Source organism: Nelumbo nucifera, chromosome 2 (assembly GCF_055504915.1).
Source record: "Nelumbo nucifera cultivar China Antique chromosome 2, China Antique-T2T, whole genome shotgun sequence".
In the NCBI taxonomy this organism is placed as follows: domain Eukaryota; kingdom Viridiplantae; phylum Streptophyta; class Magnoliopsida; order Proteales; family Nelumbonaceae; genus Nelumbo; species Nelumbo nucifera.
In genome coordinates, this window is record NC_142650.1 from 64,613,043 (window position 1) to 64,630,244 (window position 17,202).

At 42.5% G+C, this 17,202-nt stretch overlaps 1 protein-coding gene across 3 annotated transcripts; it reads right to left on the reverse strand.

Annotated features, from left to right (window-relative positions):
• Positions 1–7,821: 7,821 nt before the first annotated feature.
• Positions 7,822–15,897, reverse strand: LOC104607640 (stearoyl-[acyl-carrier-protein] 9-desaturase, chloroplastic-like). 3 transcript variants are annotated; one of them, XM_019199488.2, is made up of 5 exons: positions 15,705–15,897; positions 15,053–15,212; positions 9,222–9,726; positions 8,100–8,679; positions 7,822–8,011 (listed from the first exon to the last, which is right to left on the reverse strand). In XM_019199488.2, the coding sequence occupies exons 2-4, from the start codon at positions 15,187–15,189 to the stop codon at positions 8,119–8,121; spliced, it is 1,203 nt and encodes a 400-aa protein (XP_019055033.1). In that variant the 5' UTR covers positions 15,190–15,212; positions 15,705–15,897; the 3' UTR covers positions 7,822–8,011; positions 8,100–8,118. The 3 variants fall into 3 exon arrangements, with proteins under 3 accessions (XP_019055033.1, XP_010271618.1, XP_088754868.1); XM_010273316.3 differs by having other exon boundaries at positions 15,053–15,217; positions 15,705–15,896; XM_088898742.1 differs by having other exon boundaries at positions 15,053–15,222; positions 15,705–15,894.
• Between the last annotated feature and the right edge of the window lie 1,305 nt (positions 15,898–17,202).

The following is a 17,202-nucleotide window of genomic DNA, read 5'->3' on the forward strand; positions in this document are numbered from 1 at the left end:
GTCACAACGTAGGTACTTCGATCTCTGCGGGGATAACTGCTTTGGTGCCGTAGGTGAGGTTGAAGGGGGTTTCTCCCATGGCGGTCTTCTTCGTGGTCCGGTAGGCCCATAGAACACTGGGTAGCTCATCTGCCCACAACCCTTTAGCTCGGTCTAACCGTGCCTTCAGTCCGCGGAGGATGGCTCTGTTTGTGACTTCTGCTTGACCGTTTGCTTGAGGGTGTGCGACTGAAGTAAAATTTTGTCGGATTCCCATGTCTTGGCACCAGTCTTGGAATTTGATGTCCTCGAACTGCTTGCCGTTGTCAGAGATCAGTACCCGAGGTAACGCGAAGCGGCACACAATGCTCTTCCAAAAGAAGTTTTGGACGTTCCGGGCTGTGATCGTTACAAGGGGTTCAACCTCTACCCACTTGGTGAACTAATCCACTGCTACTACTAAGAACTTCCTCCCACCTATTGCCGGCGGGAATGACCCGAGTAGATCGATGCCCCATTGTGCAAAACGCCACGGGCTGGTGAGATACTTGAGGTCGGCAGCGGGTTGGTGGTGAATGTTGGCGTGCTTCTGGCATTTGTCACATTTTCTAACGAGCTCAATAACGTCTGCTTTCATTGTTGGCCAATAATACCCCTGTCGAAGTGCCTTTTGGGCGAGGGCCCTGCCCCCCAAGTGTCTGCCGCACAGACCCTCATGAGTGTCGCAGAGTACGAGCTCGGCTTTGGTAGGTCACAAGCAACGCAGGTAGAGGAGCGTGTAGGATCTCCGGTATAATCGTTCGTCTATCATGACATATTTGGCTGCCTGGCGCTGCACCTTTCTGGCTGCATTGCGATCTGCAAGGAGGGTCCCGTATAGCAAGAAGCTCGCAAGCGGGTCAATCCAGCTCAACTCTGCTTAAACGACGGGAGCGACCTCCCCTGCCCCCCAAGAATGCTAGGCCGAGGCAGGTCCTCTATGTACACGGTTCTCATGGTGATGTCCCTGGTGCTGGCTAACCTGGACAGGGCGTCGGCCTCAGCGTTCTCCGACCTAGGGATTTGTCTGATGAAGTGTGATTGGAAGTTGAGCAGGGCCTCTTTGACTTTGGCTAAGTAGGCGACCATGGTCGGCTCGCGAGCTTCGTACTCGCCAGTGACCTGGTTGACGACAAGCTGGGAGTTGCTGTAGATAACGATGTGCTTGGCTTTTACTTCTCTGGCTAAAGCTAGTCCAGCTATCAACGCCTTGTACTCCGCTTCATTGTTAGATGCTGCAAACTCAAAGCATAGCGCGTACTCCAGTTTTGTGCCACTTGGGCCGGGCAGGACTATTCCGGCTCTGCTGCCCTGTTGGTTCGAGGAGCCATCTACGTGAAGGATCCAGGGCTCGTCATCCCAACTCGCGCTTGGCTGAACTAGGAGAGATGCCACACTGGCTGCTACCTCACGAGGCTCAGACTCAACCGGCCTGGGAGCTTTAGGCTCACCCGAACTGGGGACCTCGTGCTCAACTGGCCTGGGAGTTTTGAAACTGAATGTGCACTCGGCGATGAAATCTGCTAAGGGTTGGGCCTTAATGGCAATTCGCAGCTTGTACTGGAGGTCGTACTCGCTGAGCTCAATGGCCCACTTCATCAACCGACCAGAGACCTCGGATTTAAGTAAGACTTGCCTCAGAGGTTTTTCGGTGAGGACGATTACAGTGTGAGCCTAGAAGTACGGGCGGAGCTTCCGAGCTACAATTACCAGGGCATATTCTAGCTTTTCTATCTCTGGATATCTCGTCTCTGATCCCTACAATATTTTACTAACATAATAGATGGGTCGTTGGACCCGATCTACTTCCTTTATTAGTACCGAACTGACCACTTCGTCGCTCGCCGAGAGGTACAGTTCCAAAACATCGCCCTCATCGGGTCGGTTTAAGATCGACACACTAGCGAGGTATTTTTTGAGCTCGTCAAACGCGAGTTGGCAGTCTTGGGTCCACTCAAACGCTTTGCTCTTAATTGCCTTAAAGAATGGCAGACAGCGGTCCGCCGATTTGGACATGAAGCGGCTCAGGGCGGCTATGCGGCCATTCAACCTCTGGACTTCCTTCAACTTCCGGGGTGGTTTCATATCTAAGATAGCCTTAATCTTATCCGGGTTGGCCTCAATGCCGCGCCGGTTAACGATGTATCCTAGGAATTTACCCGAGGTCACACCGAATATATACTTATTTGGGTTCAATCTCATATTAAACTTACACAAAATTTCAAAAACAGAATGCAAGTCTTGTATTAATTCATGCGAAAATTGAGTTTTGACGACCATGTCGTCTACATAGCATTCTACTTTTCTGTCAATTAATGGTGCAAACAACTTATTTACAAGCCTTTGAAAGGTTGCCCCTGCGTTTTTCAACCCAAAGGGCATAACTTTGTAAAAGTATAGACCGAACTCCGTGATGTAGGTAGTCTTTTCTTCGTCTGCCGGGTCCACCTTGATTTGGTTATAGCCCGAATAGGCGTCTAAGAAACTCAGAAACTCATGCCCTGAGGTCGCGTCCACCAAACGGTCAATTCTGGGGAGCGGGAAGCAGTCTTTCGGGCAGGCTCGGTTTAGGTCGGTGTAGTCGACGCAAATGCGCCACTTGCCGTTAGCCTTCATTACCAGAACGGGGTTGGCTACCTAGCTCGGGTAATGGACTTCTCTTATGAAGTCACCTGCGAGGAGCTTCTCGACCTCCTCGTCGACCGCTTTTCACCGCTCCGGGGCTAGGTTGCGTTTCTTCTGTCTAACGGGCCAGTTTGGATCGTAGAGGTTCCAGGACGGAAGCACTGATTTGAAGCGTCCAAACTAGGTCTGCGGCTGAGGTTGGAACAACGATTGTTTCTTCTGTGGGTGCATCTTGTTCTTCTTCTTGCTCCGTAGGCCGCTCCAGTTCAAGGTCGTCGGCCACCTTGGTCTTTCCCTTTAGGGCGACGACATAGCACTTGCGGGACTCGAGCTGGTTGCCTCGCGCTACCCTCACACCAAAGTCTATAGGGAACTTCATTGCCAAATGGTAAGTGGAGACCACCGCCCGTAGGACGTGAGTGATCGGCCGACCTATTATGGCATTGTTTGGGGAGGGGGTCCCGACCACCAAGACGTCGTGGTTGAGTGTGACTACGCAGGGCCATGTGCCGACTTCCACAGGTACTATTACCTTCCCAAGGGGCCGGACTTTTTCTCCGTTGAAGCCCACCAAAGGAGTGTTCGCGAGCTTCAAGTCACTTCTCTGCAACTGAAGCTGGTCGAACGCGGCTTTGAATAGAATATCTGTCGAGCTGCCCGAGTCAACGAGCACGCGCCTGACCTCGAAGTCGTTGATCCTCAGCTTTATCACAAGCGCATCATCGTGGGGGTAGGGGACCCCTCGCGCATCATCCTCCGTGAAGAGAATTGGCTCTTCTGTCCTCGGCTGCTTCGGAGGATTCTGTTCTTCTCGGGCGGCTTCACGAACTGACGTCCGAGCTGTTGTTGAAGTACAACCCGCGACGATTGAGCCTCCCATTATCACGTGGATGGTGCCCCAAACTGGCCTCTCTTCTGGAGGCTGCCTCTATGACTGTTCGGCCGGCCTGCTGTTGGGATTCCCCCTCAAATGGGGTGGCCACTTCACATACGGGGCATCCTTGATCGCCATCAAGATTTCGGCCCGCTTCGCGTTCAGTGGGGTTTAATCAATTCGGTCCGGTACGGGAGCTCGGAACGACTGACTCGGCTTTGCCCCCCGAGCTACATCTTTTTTCTTTCGGTTGTCCCCTTGACTGGAAGGCTCTCCTTCCCTTTTCCTCTTCTCGGGCGCGCCTTCGCCCTTCTGGTTGATCTCTTCCTCTATGGCTATGAACCTGTCCGTGAACTTAAGGAATTCGGTTATGGTCGTTGGTTGGTTGACAACCATGTGCCACTTGAACTCTTTATGCGTCACGCCTTTCTTGGCTGCTGCGAGGCGCACGGCGAGATCCAGGCGCAGTATTTGCATGCAAGCTCTAGATGGACTCTCCCTCTCTCTGCACTATGTTGAGGAGGCTTTCTTCAGTTCGCGGGCACCGCTTGCTGGTGACGAAGTGGGACGTGAAGGCTTTCGCGAACTGCGCCCAACTTCTTATTGATCCGGGTGCCAGGTTTCGGTACCATGTGCGGGCTACTCCTTTGAAAGTGGTGGAGAAGGCCACGCACATGCACGACTCACTGGCTCTCGCCAGGTGCATCTGCAACTAAAAGGCGTCTACGTGGTCATTTGGGTCAAACGACCCGTCATACTTGTCAAGAGGGGGGAGCTTGAAATCTTTAGGCATTGGGACTGTCAGGAGTTCAAAAGATAGGGGGGGGCGGAACTAAAAGGAGGGGAGCCTTAACTTCGCCCGAGCTTACCTCTTCTTTGCCCTCGAGCTCGGGCAGGTTGTGGGTGGCAGATCGGCGAGCTCGGCGGTGGCGTCTCTACTTCTTCGCAGGCTCGGCGTATGTGTTGCTTACCTCTGTGCTATCAGGAATGGTTTGGGCAGGAAGTAGCTCGGGCCGCTGGTGATGGCTGCGGACAGAGGGATCCTGCTTGGAGTCAGCAGCTAGGATCTTGAATCGGTTCTCTAGATGCGGGGTTTCAAACTTCAACTGCCGAGGTGATGTGGACCTGGCGTGCTGGGGTCCTCCGAACCTGACCGCCTGCGGCGAGACCGGGGTGGCCAGTCTTTCTTTTCTACTGTGGGAGGAGGCCTGGCCCTTGGAAGGGTTTTGGGAGGCTTCTCCTTGGCGAGAAGAGCGTTCGTCCGGGCGGCGAGACCCAGCTCGCTGTGAGGCTGGGTGCCGAGGCGGGAGCTGCGGCTGTTGAAGCTGAGGTTGAGGCAGCTGGGGGAACTGTTGCTGGTAGTGGTACTGGGAGACGTGGTGCAGCACTTGCTGCTGATAAAGCTGGTGTTGTTGGAGCTACTGCACTTGGGCTTGCATGGCCCGCATGCATTGCATCAGGTCGTCGAGCTGGTTCTGGCTGGCCGCCAGAGGAACGACAGTTGGTTCAGCAAAGGTCGTTTCTACAGAGGAAGGAAGGGGAACACCCACAGGCGTCGTTGCTCGCGGCACGTTCAGGCTGGGGACTCCGTCCACCGAAAGAGGGATGGTGAACTGCCCTATGCAGACCGTGGGAACCTGGGGTTGTTCCCTGGAGTTATCCATCTCCATGCTTCGTCCAACGTTGGTTGAGGAAGCCATGAATGCTGAGTTTTGTCAAGGAAGAGAGAACTGTGAAGGTTTAGAGAAAGGCTTTTTGAAGCGTATCCCACAGACGGCGCCAAATGATGTAGCGCGATCTGGTCACTCCTAGCTGGCACTCACGTGGCTCTTGAAAGATACCTGAGATGAGGAAGAAGAGGAATCCCCGAGGGCTTGCCCGACGGGAACACTCCGATGCTTAAGTGGTTGCTCGTGTCTTATAAATGGCAAAAATGGTATTTTTGTTTTTATTTTCTTTTAATCAAATTTATTTAATGAACATTAGGGTCAACATTGTCATTTTTCACTATCATTTAATGGAAGATTGATTAAATCCATTACAAATTATAAGTGGTGTTGTAGTAAATTTTAACTATAGGGTAGATTTTATTAAATCCATAAAACTATAAGGGGTATTTTAGTAACTAACCCTTTCTATTTATTTAGCTTGTGCTTAATAAATCCCGTGCATCGCACGGGTCCTCGCTAGTATATATTTATAACATAGTGGGCTAAGCTGGGCTTAGGTGGCCACAATGCTAAGGTCTTTAAATGATCAAACATGTTAATTTGTTAAGTTGCTCACTATGATGATGGTGGGCCCAGATTTTCATAACTGATCTCAAACTTCAAAGGGTCTTAGAAGCATCCAGAAACGCGAGATGGTACAAAAGGCTATTAAAGAGAAGAACTTCATTAGCAAATTTGCTCTATGTTCTATTTTTTGAATGTTAATACATAAAATAAAAAAAAAGGAAAAATTCCCGATAGTATCCTGAGGCTGAGTTTCAATTTCGTACCCAAATTTTAAAATGCAACAATTTAGTATTTGAATTTTTAAAATACGACAATTTAATTTAAGAATTTTGAAAATATCAAAATTATTCTTAAAAATAACACATTGTTCGTCATCTTCTTCAAATAGAGTCCAAAAGCTATATACAGTGCAGACCAAGACGCTCGGCCGTTCGCGATTTAAGGCTTTATTTCTGAGTTTCATTTGTTTCAAAATTTCAAGCTTCAACTGCTATGCTCTCCGGTCAGAGTCTTAAAGAAGACGATCAGCTCCCTCGCCATCTGCAAGCAAGCGCTTAAGATGGATGGTTAAGTGCTGGCCATCTGACGCTTTGGAGTGTTGTGATAACAGATGCTTCATCCCTCCCTTTGTTAGTACAGACGGCGATTATCTGTAATGTGTAAGCGATGGTTAACCGTCTGCAACATTACAGACGGCGATTATCTGTAGTGTGTGAACAGATCCTTCATCCCTCCCTTTGTCATTTAATTCAATTATGTCCGTTAAACGCCTGCAACCATCTTAAGGATTAACCATCGCTTAATATGAACCAGCTTGGACGGCATGGACGAACTGGTTGCAAACGTCTGTGCATGGAGGAAATACACGTTGAGTAGAACCAGCTTGGATGGCATCCGGCCTCGAGCCAATGACCCACACCATGAGAAACTGGCTGTTACAGAGCTGAGTCGATGACGAGAGCTTACCGGAGTTGGTATTGGGAAATCCCCTCGCCAACTCTATTGACTCTCTCTCCCTCCTTCGAGCTCCAATAGCAGTGAAATATAGGAGAAAGAAAATGAAAGAATCAAAGGAGAAAGCTCCGGCTGGATTTCTGGCGCGTTCTATTTGTCTTCGAACAAAGGTAGAAACGCTAAGTGTGAGCTACGCTAGCTGGTTATGAAAGGGAGCTCGAGCAACAACTGCTGCGACCAAATCTACTCCATAGATGATGTATACAGAAAAAAAAGAAAAAACAGAGGAGGTTCGACCAGTTTTTGCTTGGCCGTCTGCCTCCAATAATATATAACCTCGTGGGAGATTACAGGCTCACGGGAGCAAGGTGAGATGCAGGATTGAGTTTCTTCAACCGGTGATATCTGTATGGCTGCTGCGTCGATCTTTCCTGTTCGAATGCTGAAGCTACTGAGGATGGGGCAGATGGAATGAGAGAGCTTGAAAACAGTGGAATACTAAGGGGGATCGATGGGGAGTAGAATGGGGTTGGGTATCGATTGGGTTTGTGCCAAAAGGGGTTAGACGAATGATAGTAATAGAGGAGTTTCGCCGCTGCAACTCCTCTGTTTCTTGTCATAAACGGTGATGAATAGCGAAGAAAGAAAAAGGAAAACCGGGGTTGCTTAAGGGCATTTCTTACACAGTTGTTGTTTTATCAACCAATAATGGAACACCTGTGTCACAGATGTTGATAAAAAAAAAATTAGATGATTCTTGAAGGAAATTTGTGTCTTTTCCTAAGAAGGTACTAGATTGTCCTATTTATAAAGTTTGAGTACTAGTTTATCGCATTTTAAAGTTTGGGCACACTCGAACTAAAGTAAGTACAAAGAAATTTTGAACAAAATCTAAAGCAATTATACCCTAAATAAAACGCAAATAATTAAGCAATATAACAATCGATTAGGCTGTGCTTGGTTTGAAAGACAAGGAAGGGAAGTTAATTCAATTAAGGGAGAGGATTTCTCTTCCTTCCCTTCCTTTTCTTTCAAACCAAACAGAGTTTTATTCTTGTATAATCTCACTTGAAAGCCATAGGACCTAAAAAAATTGATAACCAGTCGGTATCATAGAAGTGGTAATCAATCAACTGGTGTTATTGATCGTAGTGAGATAGAAAAAGAGAGAATGATAGCCCTAGTGAGGGCTGAAGCATGTATTATAATTTATAAGAAACATGTATCATAACATAGACTTGACACCCCTGCTGCATACGCCATAGCATCCTCGTAGAGCTCTCAAAGGAAAAGAAATGCAGACCTACATCATCCATGACAAAAGGAAGAAATCAATAGAATTAAAATGAAAATGCAATTAAAGAGGAGTTTGGCAAGAGAGTGGAATTGACCTTTGCTTCCATGCTGCACCTAAAGCTTCACGTCTCTATCAAAAACCCAGCTGAAAGGAAGTGAAAGAGCTTGTTTGGCTCGGCATTGGACTCTCTCATCCAACCTCCTAATTTTTGGAGCCAAACCACACACATAATCCTGAGCTTTCTTTCCCTCACCAGAAAGACCTGTCAACTTCTCCACATTCCATCTACTGACCAAAAATTCCAATATATCAGCATAGTCTTTTGCTGTGTAGACCCCCAGTCTCTGTGCAACAGCTGAAAAATGATCGAAAAGATTGTCATCCCTTCCATCATACATCAGGTGGGCAGGCATCAGGATTTTCTTCCTCATCATATTTTCTAAAGCCAAGACAGAACCCTCTGGGTCAATCTCAAAAAGCTTCCCTACAATGTTGGTGTAAGCGGTCTCATGGCGCTTCTCATCAGCAGCAATAGTCCCACATATCTGGGCCAGCTTCAGGTCCCCATGCTTCTTGGCAAGCCTGGCAGTGTTGCCATGAGAGATGAAGGTGGCTCTCTCCTGGAATGATGTGTAGATGAACCCAAGATAGGGGTTGTTCTCTGTCCTTATATTCTATGAAAATGTTGAGGAAAAGATGAGCCTTAGAAAGGTGGGATAATTTCATAGAGTGAATGTAATATTCCCGCATACACTATTCAGTTTCGAATTAAATCTAGCAGAACTAACTGGTAAGAAATTATAAATCCTTCAATTCAATTACTGAAAAACCTCTTTGCTGGTTTTCTCTGGATCAACAGGTAAGAAAATTAATGATCTGTAAGTCTGTAACCCATTAAAATGAATCAGATGGGTCAACAGGTTGACCTGAACCAAAGTTGTGAGCAGGTCAGTTCTGAGCCAGATCCTATAGTGTCTGCAGTAACAAACCCAGAACCAATCCGGATCTTAATTGTTTTAGAACAACTAAAACCAGTCCTGGTCCAATTAGATATAGAACTAAGCCAAGATGAAAAGAAACTAGCTCCACTTATTGACACATGCATATCCTAAAAAGTTTTTTGATTAACACAATGAAGATTTAACTACCAATGCTAGGTGCTAGCTAACAAAAAAATGAAGAAAAAAAAAGCATGAGTTCATAGAAACAATCTTACCATTCCTGAACCAATCAGATATTGAATTGTCTTCTCAATTTGCTTCATATCAACTCGTCCAGTCAAGTAGAGATACTTGTTGAGCAGGTCCCCATGCCTATTTTCTTCAGCAGTCCATTCCCTGATCCACACTGCCCAAGAAGTGGGGCTTGCGCCGGTTTCATCGCGAACACCATCTAGGGAATTAAGGAATGTTTGATAGGTAGGAAGGGCTTCTTCGGTAATCATATCGCCAACCATGACAACAAGGTAATCATCAGGAATCTCCCTTGATCGCTCCCTCAATGCTTTGACTTGTTCATAGAATCCCTCTGATGAAGAGTCTGGTAGAAAATCCTGTGGTTGCCAAGACTTCTCAACAGGCTTTAGGTGTACCAAGATGTTCTTCTCTGCCCAATCCTCCATGGATTTAAATATCTCAATCTTTTCTGGTGGCATGGAGTGAGTTACCCGAATATCTATCTCACGGGGAGAGCCGAAAGGCTTCTTCAGGTTTTCAATTTCCCTTAATTGACCAGAAATAGCTAGTTTAGAAACTTGTAATTGATAACTAGGAGCTAATATAAGCCATGAGACACATAGAAGAAAAGTGTACTGTTGTAGTATGTGTAAGTAGAGGCATATGTGCATTCTTATCAATTTATCTCTATTTAGGTCCCCCTAATAAAATGGTAGAGTGGGCACCTCCACTCCCACTAAGATTCTCTTCTATTTTCTCGTCTCTTCTCCTTTTCTCTCTTTTCCTCTCTTTTCTCCTTTCTTACAGAATTACAGGTCTGATTACATGGTATCAGAGTAGGGATATTGATTGATGAAACTTCTTTTCTTCTTTTCTCTCTTGGACTTCCTTATTTGATTGGTGACTGGAAGAGAGATGGTGGGATTTTGTTAACTGCCGGGGTGTGTGCAGTGTGTTTGTGTGCCAAGGCATGTGATGGAGAACTCTTCTGTGTTGATAGAAGCTGTGCAGCAAGGTTTCTGATTAATTATTTTAAGCTTTTTCAGATCTGGAAGTTCATTACATATCTTTAAGTGCTTCTTTCCTTTTATGTCAAGGGGGAAATTGAATTGATGGTGATTACAAAACACAGACTTGACCTGGGTTGACTATGTGTGGTGATAGTTTGTTACAAATTGAATTGATAGTTTATTACAAAACACAGACTTGTAATCTATTTGGTGATGTTGTTTGATGTGTAAACATCAGTTTTGTGGTGATTCTAGGGTGAAGGGGCTGTTTGCAGTGAGTACATACCTATTCCTATGGCTACTGAGGATTAAGCAGCATTGAGCATAACCCCTACTTATTCTATGTTTAGCAATAATGTGGAGAATTCCCAATTTCTATCACTCATCCTCTCGATAGAATCAACTATTTCCAAGGGAGTGAAGTTGTTATGGAGATATTGATGAACCCAAATTCTATCTCATTCACCCAGATGTGAAAATCTGCCAATTCACTAGTGGGATAATTCAGCCAGATAGGGGATGGAAGTAATAACTGTTCTGTATACTCGATTCGATGTTCCAGAGAAGTTCAGTCGTGTTCCTTTTAGTCATGGGTTAGCTTTTGAGAAATGATGCGTGCTCCTATAATTGGGCATCATGTGTATCTTTCTATCATTTCTGTGCTTCCCTCAACTTTGGTTGTTTTAGTAAAGAGTTTTGTCTTACAGATGAAAACACACAAACAGAGACATCTCCCAGAAAGCTGACATTCCAGAGATACTGACTGTGATGTTTCTTTAGCCATAGGTTAGCTTTTGAGAAATTCTGCATTTTCCCCATGATTTCGTCTATGTGCTCTCCACCTTTGTTTTAATAAAATTCGTCTTACAAATGAAAATGCACGAACACGAAACTCAGAGAGACAATATGGGAAAAGTTTGCTTGTTTGGAAAAAAACAGCCTAAACAGTTTTTAAAGCTTTATATGCATGACGTGTTGGCATGGGTGTAATAATAATATATATATATATATATATATATATATATTATTTTCAATTTTATTATATTACTTTGTTCCAATTTTATTGTAATTTTTTTTTCTAATTTTATTCTATTATTTTTTCAAATTTATTGTAATTTTTGTTCTATCTTGTTATTTTATTTTAACCTTTCCATTATTTTTTTTTCAATTTTCTAAAAAAAGTCGTGCCACCATGCCTAGAACGACATGGGCCCACCTGGGCTTGGGTCCTAAGTCATGTCAAGTTTTTCTTTTGAAGAATTCGGGTTACCTGAACGCAATGACTTTGTTAGGTTGTGGAACCAATGATAAATTCTGTAAAAGGTGTGGGTCCTATGTATTTTTTATTAGCCATTGCGTACTAGCATGACTGGCCAAGGCTTGCGTGCCACATGACATGGCCCATATTACACCTTTATACATGACAGGTGTGCCACAATAGGCATCCATCAGAATCTAGGTAAAATACAAAAACCTACTCTATAATTTGAGGGTAGTGTCACTTAGGTTGGGTTTGGAAACGATGCAAATAAGTGTGAGTGCAAATATGTAGAGTGTAAAACGGTTCATATAAATTGTAAAGTTGGGTTAGTTTTGCACCGACAAATTTACCTTCTTATCAAACAAACTTTTAGTTGTAATGTATACAAACACGAATTCCAATAAAAAGCATATGCCTTTTTTTTTATCAAAAACCTACTTGAATGCAAATTTACTTTTTTTTTTATTGACATATGTTTACATCTTATTATCAATGTAAATATGCATTGATCTATCATTTGTCAATGCAAAAATGTAATGTTGCCAAACATAGGCAAAAGTAAACCAAAATGCAAATTTACCCTGAACCGGGATTTACACTATATTTGCATCATTTCCAAACGCAACCTTAGATCCAAAGATCACATATCCTATAACCACCATCAAGACAAACTGAAGACCAGACCATCCAATGAAATTTAAAACACACCAGTGTTTTAATCAATTTCATCAGGGGTCTTTGGTTTGTGCTACAATGGTGGTAACAAGAAATGATATCTCCAAAATTTTCATTTGCCAGATGGCTACCCTATATTTTCAGATTCCAACACTATGTTGTGCATCCCACTAAAGGGCTTGATAGTGAGGGTAAATTTATGAAAATGTCCATTCAAAAGTCAGACAACATAACCCTATAGCATCTCAAGAGAAAGGGTTTGGTATCCATGATCTCGTCAACCAAGTCTAATAAAGAAGATAATGACTTGGGTTTTAGAGATGCATACAGGAGAGGGCAAATGGTCAAAGAAATAATAATTCAAGGTTTCAAACCTATCCTATAATCTGCATTTTACTAAAACACTTCTCTTGGATGGAAAGGAATTCCCCAACCAAGTTGTTTTGTTGTGGGGGGAGGGATTTCTTTTTAAAAGCTTGATAGGGTACTTTTGAAATAAACAACCATTATCCCATGCATTAAACATTTTCCACTCAGCCTAAATTTGGAAGGAGTAGGAATAGGAATACAAATATGTACAATATAAATATATATAAAATAATATAAAATACAAGATCTTGCACTCTACATATTTATATTTGTATTCCTTCCAAACGGAATTTATTATATGATCAGTTGACCATTTCCAAATGATAACACAAATGATTCTTAATAGAGGTTCAATTAAGAAAATGAGTTGTAAACACAAACCATAGAGTGGGTTTTAGAAATTGGTTACATGCGGATCTCCTCTCAACATTTTAACGGTGGAACAGTTTCTTAATTAGGAATCGGAAAATACAGGGTATCTCTCTGTCGTAGGTCTGTCCATTTTACCCAAAAAAAAAAAATCCACCCACTTCCTCAATTATATTAAGGCTGGAAAAGGAAGGAAAAAAGAAACCGAATTGGCCAGATCCCCTACCAATAAAAATCCCTTCCAACATGTTCCAACATTAAGCGGGAAACGGAAGAAAAAAAAATCGAATCGGAATCCCCTGCCAACAAAAATCTCGTGTTCCAACGTGGTAAGCCTTGGTCTTATGGTACAAATTAAAATCAATTCCACCAATTGAGTGGTGGCTCAGTTGTCACGTAAATGGGTTTGTCCCAGAAGAGATGTGGATTTGAGTCCCACTACCTCTCCAGCCTGAATCTGGACCTACGCAGCTCCCAATTTTATACAGGTTGGAGATTTGATTTTCAGTCTTTGGTTTGGGCCTGGACCTAAAAGGTTCAGGCTTTTTTTTTAGTTTTTTGAGTTGGGTCCAGGAGCCAAGCCTATATACTAATGTACACATATATGCATACACAAACACATATATACATATGTTTTGATTAATTATACATATATGTATATATGCATACATATATACATATATTTATTTTAAATTTTAATGTAAACCGATTGATTGACAAGTGTCCGCCAAACCCAACCCAAATGCATAAAGTTTAAGTTCAGGTTGGGCCTATGTTGAACAATTTAGGCCCAATTCTTAGGGTTGAGCCTAAGTTGAGCTTAAACCCATCCAAGCCCGCTCAATTGCGACCCTATAAAAGGACCTAGACAATGTCCAAGCCCAAGTTCAAGCCTGATCCTAAAATAAAGCTCAAAGCCAAGTATGATTAATTCGTGTTATTTTCTAATATTTTTGTTAATTTATATTTATTTATTAGCCTTTATTATTTACTATTAATTTCAATTATTGCTTGTGTACGGCACGGATGGTGATGGAATAATGAGTTTATTTTTATTGAAAAAAACAAAAGGTAAAAGTCCAAAAAACTATAAAATAGAAAGTTGAATGTAAGAAAAACTAAACAATGGAAATAGTAATGGCAATAGGGCAGGTTTGGGGCCGGGGTCATATTCCTTGTCACCGACCCCGATTATGAAAGTAACTCCCGTCCCCGTTCTCGATCCCCGCCGGGGATAAAATTTTTCCTCCATCCCCAATCCTCGATGGGGATGGATTCCCCGTAGAGACTCAAATCCCCGAAGTTTTTTTAGATAACAGTATTTTTTTTTGAAAAATAAATTTACTTAAAATAAATAAAAATTTTAAATTATAAATAATTTTTTAAATATGTTTTGATATATATATATATATATAATATAAATAATATAATATATATACATAATCGGGGTCAAGGCAGGGTGGGGACCTGGGGACCTCAATGGTCCCCACCCTCGACCCCAACCCCGATCAGGGATTCCTACTAATCCCTGTCCCCGTCCTCGCCCTGCCAAAAAAATCCCCACAACAAAACATTTAGATTTAAGGCTATGCTTGGTTTTATTGTCATCCCTAAATGGAAATTAAGGCTATGCTTGGTTTTATTGGCACTTATTGAAAAAATACCATCACATTACATTATTTGATTTCAACGTTTTTCAAATAAACACTAAAAATATAAAACATTTAGATTTATGTGCATTACACATGTCGAATTCTTGTTTTTCCCAATGCCCTATAAAATATTTATGTGGTATAGGTGTTAATAAGAGGTAAAAAATAAAAAAGTAAAATTTTTCAAATAAACATTTGAAACAATAAATACCCCATCTACCCACAGAATCAAACACGTACTAATATGGATGCAAACGGATGATGGATATGAATTTGAATATACCCTGACTAGAATATAATCCAACACTGTTTATGTTCGATCCGATCCAGAATTCGACCAAATAATTCCATCCATTTGCATTTTGCACCCCTACGTACTAAGAGAGTATTAATGTAGGACGGTACGAGACAATAAATAAACCCACACGGACAAGGAAAAGAAGTGTAAAAATACTACTAAAATGACGATGCATCGTCCTATTATTCCGGGAAAAGAGGAAGACGGCGACAGCGAAAATGAAAAAGCAAGTACTCACTTGCTGCCGGGGGAGCGAAGGCTGGAAGGCATGTAAACCTTGGGAACGGGGCATTTGAGATTGGCCGGAGGTGGAAGACCGAAAGATGGAAACTTCTGAGATTGAACGGACAAGGGACTTCTGAATTTCAGAGTCATCTCCCTTCCTCTTCTCCGCTTTTCTTCGCTTTCCTCCAAACGAGACAAAAAGAATTAGAGAGCTTAAGAGAAGCAGATACAATTAATACAAAAACGAACACAATATGCAATGTTTTTGAACAAATCACGCGACCGGTTCTGATTTTTTACTATATATTATTTTAATTTTTTAAATTTTTTGTCTGAATGAACCGTTCATTTGAACCGGATAATCGAACCGTTAACCTAAAAACCGGTCATTCGGTTTCAGATCGGGTTTTAAAACAGAGACAGTATGTCTATGTCTATGTCTATCTGACGACACCCACAACACAAAGATGCAGCCAGGTGAGGTGGGTACATCTGCCTTTCAAGTCTCGGGTCTCTCAGAACTCAGAAGCAAAGTTGGCCGCATATTGCAGAGTGGCATCCTAACAAAGCCCAGATTTCAATTGCTCGTATTGAAATATAGGCTCGTCGGTGGTCCGTCTGTCTTTGTCTTTGGTGTGTGTGAGAGAGAAAGAAAGATCAAGTACCTGATACGCTGGCTGATAATGATGGCCTCCTGAGAGAGAAGAATGACTAAAGGAGAGAGCTTTCCTCGTCTCTCTAATGGAATGAAGGAGAAGGATCGAATGCTTTAGACTGAAAGTAGCACCATGAATGGATCGAGGGTGGGCAAGAGATCTGCGTTCTCTCTCTCTCTATCTGGGTACGTACACCTACGTGAGTATCTCTTACTTGGGCTCATTTTATAGAACTCGTATTATTATTATTATTATTATTATTATTATTTAATAAGTCATAAAAGAAGCTATATTATTAAGAAAAAAAAGGAAATAGCTAGATGGGGTCCAGTCACCGCTAATGCAGACATGCATTGACAACAGCTCCGTATGAATAGAAACATAGAAGTACGGGAGAAGTTCTCTCAGTGTGTAGTTGCAACGTACTGTCGCCTGGAGTTCCAAGTACTTGTTGTCGCTCTTTATTCATGAAAGATAAAAAAGAGTTTTTCCAATATATCCAGTATACGGAAGAGGAAGCTTTTTTTTGGTTTATTCATTATTTGGTTCTCTCTCTCTTAAAACACTATCATCTAAAAGCTGGTGTATATGCATTTAAACCTCTCCTAAACCAACTAAAAACTCAACCTATAACTTTACACGTGGGTGGTATCGTGGTCGTAGCTCCTATTTCATTGAACTAATAATTTTTTCCAATATATCAATTTGCAGAAGAGTGAATTTTTTTTTTATTCTTTGATTCTTGATCTCTCTTAGGGGTATTCTTTTTTCAGATGTATGTGGGGATAATAGAAAGTTTATTTTCTTGGGTATCATTTATTTGAGTAGGAGTTGCCAACACTTAAATGCATGAATTTTAAAACCGACCTAGAGACCGAACTGATCAAGGGTCCGGTTACCAGGTCAAATGGTCCGACCATTTGAACTGAACGGTCGGCCCATTCTGACAAAAAAATAAAAAATAAAATAAAATAAGGTCAAAACCGTTCGAATGGTTCGAATTGTTAAACGCCCGGGTCAACGGTTTGCTGACCAAAATCAATGGTTTTTGAAGAAATTCCGGTTTTGGGGAAAATCGAAACTGGTCACTAACCGGTTCCCAATTTTTCTGATCCGACCGTCCGGTCTGGTCCGGTTTTGAAAATCATGCTTGAATGGGACAAAAATGACCATTTTAATAATGAATTTTTATGACTAAAATAGTCATTGCCTTATTTACATGGAAAATAAAAGAACATGGATAAATACACTTATCCGGATAAATAACTTACCCAAAAGCAAACAAAGCCTTAAAAACCATTATTTAAAGGCTGGTGTGCATTCATTTAAGACTCCTAAATCAAGTAAAAACTCAACCTAACTAATCACCCATGTTAGCATGTTACCCATAATTGCTGGCCTAGCAAAATATATATTGACACTAAACTGTTCTGTCCAAGCTTCAAAGTATTGGAAACTCAAATGTAAAAGAGGTAAAGGCTTTGGATATGCACAGATCAATAAAGTA

Bases quoted from the DNA above. Each gene is read 5' to 3' on its own strand.
- LOC104607640 (XM_019199488.2), bottom strand. From the start codon at position 15,189: ATGACTCTGAAATTCAGAAGTCCCTTGTCCGTTCAATCTCAGAAGTTT. The intron at 9,727-15,052 runs GTGAGTACTTGC...TGGTCAATTAAG, and splicing joins CTTCGCTCCCCCGGCAGCAA to GGAAATTGAAAACCTGAAGA. The intron at 8,680-9,221 runs GTAAGATTGTTT...ACATTTTCATAG, and splicing joins ATCTGATTGGTTCAGGAATG to AATATAAGGACAGAGAACAA.